The 7590-nt window shown below is 40.7% G+C and overlaps 1 protein-coding gene across 1 annotated transcript; it reads right to left on the reverse strand.

Annotated features, from left to right (window-relative positions):
• Nucleotides 1-1154: 1154 nt before the first annotated feature.
• Nucleotides 1155-3206, reverse strand: LOC147606193 (3,9-dihydroxypterocarpan 6A-monooxygenase-like). The gene is made up of 2 exons (XM_086792438.1): nucleotides 2215-3206; nucleotides 1155-2035 (listed from the first exon to the last, which is right to left on the reverse strand). The coding sequence occupies exons 1-2, from the start codon at nucleotides 3154-3156 to the stop codon at nucleotides 1418-1420; spliced, it is 1560 nt and encodes a 519-aa protein (XP_086648564.1). The 5' UTR covers nucleotides 3157-3206; the 3' UTR covers nucleotides 1155-1417.
• Nucleotides 3207-7590: the final 4384 nt, after the last annotated feature.

Raw genomic sequence — 7590 nt, forward strand, 5'->3', positions numbered from 1 at the left:
GCTTGGCCTAGGTAAAGGTTCTTTTTCTCAACGGATATTTTCATATTCTTTCTTAATTTTCTCAAGTGAAAAATATTCAATATTCTTCTTTTTGAGTAAAAGATTCATGGGATTTACAAAAATCAATTCTACCCATATTCCCAATAATGCTCAAAATTTCACTTTTGATAAATACTCATAATTTGAATTATGCTAAAAATTCCTCTTTCTCCCATTTAATTTCTTGGATCTCAAATATCATGGGAATTCTTCTTTTTGAATTTAATTAATTGCATTCCAAATGTCATAGGAATTTCTCTTTTATTATAAAATAAATTTATCTAAAATTTCTCTTTTCTTTAATAAAAATATCCAATATTATCCTAATATGCCAAGAATTATACTTTTACCATTTAAATGATTGAATTCCAAATGTCATGGGAATTCCTCTTTTATCATTTTAATATTTCTCATGCATAAATTTGCTCAACTTAGTGCAAAAAAAGCTATTGGAATCTCCCCATTTTAACTAATTAGGACTATAAAAAAGCTACCACCACACTCAGCAAGAAGAGGCAAATTTATATATGCAAATTGAAGTCACATTAAGGGTGTTGGTAACAAGGAGAATTTCTTAGAATGTAGCTCACCATTTTGCCATCAAAACAACCACCTAGAGGGAAACTTAAGTTTGTGCAACTCATCCCATCACCAAATCCTCGAAAAAAGAGACTCTTCAATGAACCACATTAAAAAAGATGTCAAAAATAGTGTGTGAAAATTCATCATAATAGGATTGTAAAAATACCCCACATGCATCGAGTTAACAAGACATAAAAGTATCCCATGACACTTTTGTATTTACCAACTAGTGTCAGTAGACATATATTTTTGCACTAATTTTTAGTAGAAAGATTTTTATAACAAAATAATCAACAAGTGTTGGAAATATCCATTTACAAAATAGAGTTTTGACAGTTTATAGTGTTATTATTGTAAACAATAAATATTTTCGATAGCCACCATCACATCGAAAGAAGACAAAAATGTTATTCAAAACACGTCTAAATCAAGACTTCCCAAACTTTCAAAAACAAAACTTTTGCTAAAATTTCCACGTTGGATCTCTTCAATCCACTGTTCGAAAAAAACCCGGGTATAGTGTAATTTGCACTTGCAGATTTATAAAATTACCTTCAAATCTGAAACTTAAGGGTACAAAAACCTGCAGATTTTGAGGGGTTGTAGAACAAAAACCTTCAAAATTTAAAAATTTTCTTTATAAATAATTTCACAATTTTTAGATGAAGGTTTTTTACTTTTTGGGAAAATAGTTTTTATTCGAATACTGCTTCAATCTTGAGCACTCTCCATTGACCAAGCCTTTCCTCCCAAGCCTCCCACCATCTTGCATAAGGCATGACCAAAAAGTTTATTGTTATGCTTCAAAGAGATGTCTAGGCAACTTGGGCCTAGCTATTGCAACTAATGGATCGACTAATGTCATAATAATGCCAAACTTCTCTGTCATGTCTGGCTTGTCTGTAGTTGTCCAAACAAAACCATGAAGGAGACTTGCCAAAACAATGTGCACATTGAGAAGGCCTAACTTCAACCCAGGGCAAGCCCTCCTGCCAGATCCAAAAGGTATTAGCTCAAAGTGATGTCCACGTACATCCATGCTGCTGTCCAAAAATCTCTGAGGACAAAACTCTAAAGGTTTTTCCCATGTGTTTGGGTCTCTACCAATTGCCCATACATTCACATAAGCTAGGCTGTTTGCAGGGATGTCGTAACCAGATATTTGGCATGGTTGCATTGACATATGTGGTGCTAGGAGAGGCGCAGTTGGATGCAATCTCAAAGACTCCTTCACCCCCACTGCTCCTAAGTAGGGTAGGTGAGGAATGTCTGACTCTTGAACTAGGCGTGATGTTCCCACTATGTGTTCAAGTTCTTCTTGCACAGTCTGCATTTTTCCGGGGTTCGTAAGCAGGTCTGCAAGTGCCCACTCAATTGTGATTGCAGATGTGTCAATCCCTGCAAAGAACATGTCCTAGTTGAAAGAAAAAAACAAACTAGTTAGATCCTGAGAGCATCACATCACATATATCTGCGCCAAAACGAGATAAGATGGCATGCTTATAATAACTCCCTCGACGCAAAAATCAATCAATCTCTCTCTCTCTCTCTCTCTCTCTAAATGATAGGAAAACGAATGGTCTCTAATCTTACCATTAAAATTGCCCTGATTTTTCCGTCTCGAATTTGGAGATCCTTGTGCTTGGCGTCGAGAGAGGCTGATAATAGTAGGTCCAGGAAGTCGTGTGCACTGTTTGCAGGAGATCCATTGCTCCGACGTCTCATGTCGCGCCGATCGTCGATAATCTCTTGAAAAACAGTGCTTGCTTTACGCGCAACGGCCTTGCTTTGTCTCACATAGCCTTGCAGATCCATCCACGCCAAGGAAGGGATGTAGTCGCCCACGTTGAAGACGCCCAGGAGATGGATCATTTCGAGCATTAGGTCTACAATGTCATGAGAGCTAGTGGCGAGCTCCGCCAGGCTCTTGCCGAGTGCCATTCTGGAAATGATGTTGCTGGAAGCGGTGTGCAGCTTTGGCCGGAGAGATACGGGTGTTCCCACTGCATCTAGGATGGAGCGCATGAGGGCGCTCACTTCTTCTTTTCTCACGGGCTCGAAGTACTCGAGCCGCTTGTTGGTGAAGAGGTCGGTGACGCAGAGCTCCCGCATGAGCTTCCAGTAAGGGCCGGGTGGAGCAAAGACCATGTCCATGTGGCCGCCGAAGACGTGAGTAGGGACGGCGAAATTGTGCGGGCGCGAAGAGAAGGTTTGGTCGTGCTTCTGCAGGATCTGCTTAGCCATGTCCGGTGTGGAAGCCACGATGAGAGGGACGGAGCCCAGCCTGAGGGACATGAGGGGGCCATGGGTCTTGCTGAGATTGTAGAGAGAGTGGTGTGGGTTCTTTCCTAGCAAGTGCAGGTGGCCAACGATGGGCAAAGCTGGAGGTCCTGGGGGCAGCTTAATGCTTGATCGTGCTTTCCTCAGCAACACAATAGGAAGCAGAATACACACGAAGATGGTAGGAAGGAAGGCGAGGCACAAGCCATAGCCACCAGCCAACAAGCTGCCGTGGTGATGACGAAACGCCTCCATAACCAGGAAAGAAACTCTGATAGGAGGATAATGATCACTTAAGGCCTTCGTATTTCAATCAGTTCATTGCCTCTCCAACCTTGTAGAGGTCTCACTTTCTCTTTCTGTGCACCCTCCTCCCACGTGCACCGACAGAAATAAACTATTTTTCTAACAAGTCCAATTAGTTCATTTCCTTCATATTTCAATGAGTTCTATCTTTTTCTTTTTCTGATCTTTTTCCGTAGTGCAGCCCCTATTTCTTTTTCCAACTTTCCCCCTGTTTGAATATGTCTTAAATGAGGGTCTAGCAACAAGTGTATAGTCCACTTGTTTTTCCTTGAGATACCACCTTTTAGTTCTAGGTCCATATCTGGGTAAGCTACTTCTCAAACCATTATAACATCTTACCTACAACAGTAAACCAAAGGTTAAGAGCCCTCTCCTAGTATGTTTGAAGCCACATCCAGACCAGGGTACAAGTCATGTTATGTTCCTCTGTAGATTCAGTAAAAAATAACCCAGCTCAGCACATCTCATCTTGTTCACATTACACACAGACCAACACATGCAAACACATTTATGCATTACATCTGAAGCTTCGAGACCAACAAGTGAGACCTTCTGAAAAACAGTGGCATTCCTAGTGCACCGGATTTCCCACAGAACACAAGCTCTGATAATGTTCCATTCTCTTCTCAGAATCTGGATTGCACGGACGTTCCAAGATTTGTACGACCGTTCCTTCTTGCACCTGTTGCCATGGACATTCCAAGATTGGTACGACCGTTTCTTCTTCCACCTGTTGCTATGGCCATACCAATTCTTGATCCAAATCCCCCATCCTTGCCCCTCTTGTAGAGTTGGCCCTCTATCAGCATATAGTTGGCCGCTTCAACTTCAATAGCACGCTTTCGATATTTAGGAATTGTTCGATCAGTATGACCATGCTGAAGATAGTCCACAATATACTTACTCCAACTTGGTGTAGTTGAAATTTGGAATAATGTGACATTATGAATTGGTTGTTGAATATGACATGAAGCACAGTTACGAACAAATTTTTCAGCATCCGCATGCATGGTAGGCCACCATTGCCCATCCTGAGCTTTATACGTCGCACACAAGTAGTAGCTGATGCATGGATTCCACCAATACCCTCATGTGCCCATTCCAAGATCTCCTCATATTGGTCAGGGTTAGGTATAAGCCGCAACACTCCATCATTACCCTGACGATACAATCTCCTTGAGATTAACTTGAATGGTCGCCATAGGTCCACATTAGGACCCGCTAGTTGTATCTGCCCACTTGTCAAAATTTCTAAGATGGGTTCAGACCATTTAGGAGCTGTCTCTACAAGGAAAAGTGTTGAATCTAACATATCATCATCCACACCCACCACAGGAGCTTCTCCAGAGGTGATTCGAGACAAATGATCTGCCCTAAGATGAGTTGTTCCTTTTCGAACTGCCACTTCAAAATCAAACTAAAGAAAGATGACAAACCACCTCACAATCATTCCAGTTGCACAAGGCTTATTCACCAAATATAGCAGTGCTTGATGGTCCACAAAAAATATAAATTTGTTTGTCAAAAGGTAATGGCGAAACATTTTCACTACATATATCATGGACAAACCTTCTCTTTCTGTGTTGTGGTATAATTCTTCTCAGCATTGTTCAACTGTCGACTAGCATATGAGATTGGGAAATCCTTATTATGTTCTCCCAATTGAGCCAAAATACATCCAATTGCAAAGTTTGAAGTATCAATATAGACATGAAAGATTTGGTTTCAATCTGGTGCCCGTAAGATGGGTGCAGACACTAATGCTTGCTTCAACTTTTCAAAGGATTCCTCACACTCATCAGTCCAATTAAACTTTACAAGAAGAGCATATAATGGTCTGGCTAGGACAGCGTACATGTAGATGAATCGACGATAATAGCCACAATGTCCCATGAATATTTGTACCCCTTTAGGGTTGATAGGCTGAGGTAATGAGACAATGACATCAATTTTATCCATATCTGTTGAAATACCATTGCGAGAGAAACAATATGGCCCAAAATCTTCCCTTGTCTTACCATGAATTTGCACTTGTCAGGATTCAAGCATATACGATAAACTTGACACTTTTGAAACACAAGTCTGAGGTGTTCTATATGATCATCACGCTCTTGTGAGTGAACACATAAATCATCCATGAAGATCTCAAGAAATAGCCTAAGGTACTCCTTGAATACATGACTCATTAACCGCTGAAAGGTTGCAGGTGCATTTGTTAGACCAAATGGCATAACACGATAGGCAAAGATGCCATCTTCAGTAGCAAAGGCTGTCTTGTGTTGATCCTTCGGATCAATTGACACTTGATTGTAACCAGAGAATCCATCCAAGAAACTATATGCCTTTTTCCCTGTAACACGTTCTAAAACATGATCCGTGAGATTGGAAGTGGGTAATGATCACGTACAGTAGCTGCATTTACCTTCTTGAGGTTTACACATACTCGAAGTTTTCCATTTTTCTTGGGCACCACTACAATAGGGGAGACCCATTCAGTGTGTTCAATCTCGTAGATAAATTTTTCCTCTAAGAGCTTGTCTATTTCTTCTTTTATCTTTCGTGCAAAATTCTCATTGTAAGTATAAGGACGTTGCTGGCTTTGCATCCTCTCGCAATGGAATTGTATGCTGACATATGCTTGGATCAACTCCTTTGAGGTCTTTATAACTCCAAGCAAAAACATCGCGATACTCCTTTATGGTTTGAATTAATAACTTCTCCTCATCTAAGGACAAGTCTGTGGCAATCCACACATAGCGAGGCTCTTCTCCTGGCTTAGCGATATCAAATTTTTTTGCATCTTCTGGACCATCATATGAAACCCCTGGCATGCTTGACTTTTGTCACATGGGCTGTTGAAGAACAATCTTCCGATCTTAAAGAGTGTACTGTGTGAAGTTGGGGGGAACATTGAGACCTTGTTCTTGTCCACTTGAGTCATCACTAATTGAAGACCATGCAGTTTGAGCTCTCTTTTGCAATCTTGCATCAGAGTTTTTCATTCAACCTTTATCTTTGCGCTTCCGAAACTCTCTTTTGAATCTGTTTGAGACTTGATTTTTTGTTTTGGTCTCTTTGTTTTTTTGCGATTTTTGCTAACAGTTTTTAGCTTTTCTCCTGGTTGGAATCTATCTGATCGTTTTACTTGGTCTTTGATACTATCTTGTGCTTGGACATAGTATAGATATCCATTCTTTCCTGAGAAGTGAGGTGGTGGTCGAGAGTGTTCATTCTCAAACTCCTTGTTTTCTTTTTGTATTCTCTCACGTCGTTCCCTCTCATCTTGTTTACGGATTCTCTTATGGCTCTTACAGCATTTACGTTTGAGGAATCTCTATTTGAACCTCCCTTCCTCTCAAGAGTAGGCGTGCCTTTCCTAACTCTTCCTCGAGGATTATCACATCATCATCAAAATCAGAGTCCCATCCATCTTCCTTATCAGCATCATTAGCAGATTCGAGTGTTAAATCCTCCATTGAGACTTCCTCTACACGCAGTGCTATGGATGCATCCCCATAGTACAAATCATCTAGAAGGTCACGTGGTTGTACCATTCGTATAGGAATAATGTAATATCCATCTAAGTCACAAAATTGAATTGGCTTAGGTAAAGCACATGTCGATAATGTTACAAGGACATGACTCCATTCTAGGGGATCAATTAAGTGCTCAGGGAAGGGTTGTGAAATGTATGCCTCATCTGATACACTTCGATTACCCTTAAGTTTCTCAGTGTTGAAATCCTTACATGAGGCTCCACACATCCACAGATCTTCTCGCCCATCTGACAATGTAACTCTTGAGCCCTCAGATGACTCCATTCTAGGGGATCAATTAAGTGCTCAGGGAAGGGTTGTGAAATGTATGCCTCATCTGATACACTTCGATTACCCTTAAGTTTCTCAGTGTTGAAATCCTTACATGAGGCTCCACACATCCACAGATCTTCTCGCCCATCTGACAATGTAACTCTTGAGCCCTCAGATGAAGCAGAATCAAACTCATCTATTGGAGACCTTGTTACATCACGATATGAGTGATTCTTTAGGTTGACCCTTGTGATGACAGAATCATGTCGGAGGTACAAATAATTGTATCCCCAATCTTGAATCATTTGAAATTGTTGCATGAATGGTCTACCCAATATCACTTCATAGTTTGGATGCTTTCCAAAATCCATTACTGCAAATGTGTGCTCATATTTAATCCCACATGTGGTGACCAATATGTTCTCTATCAGCCCAATGGGATGTTCTAAGCTTCCATCTGCTAGTTGCAAGCGCATCCTTGTACTCCTAATAGCTGGTTTGCCCCACTTTTCCCAAATGGACCTTGTCACAATGCCCACTCCTGCACCACTATCAAGTATTGCAGTTGAAGCTA

Source organism: Cibotium barometz, chromosome 58, assembly GCF_041138505.1.
Source record: "Cibotium barometz isolate CiBa-2024 chromosome 58, ASM4113850v1, whole genome shotgun sequence".
Lineage (NCBI taxonomy): Eukaryota > Viridiplantae > Streptophyta > Polypodiopsida > Cyatheales > Cibotiaceae > Cibotium > Cibotium barometz.

Excerpts from the sequence above, each read along its gene's own strand:
- LOC147606193 (XM_086792438.1), bottom strand. The coding sequence starts at position 3,156 with ATGGAGGCGTTTCGTCATCACCACGGCAGCTTGTTGGCTGGTGGCTAT. Across the intron at positions 2,036-2,214 it reads AAATCAGGGCAATTTTAATG|GACATGTTCTTTGCAGGGAT; the intron begins GTAAGATTAGAG and ends TCTTTCAACTAG.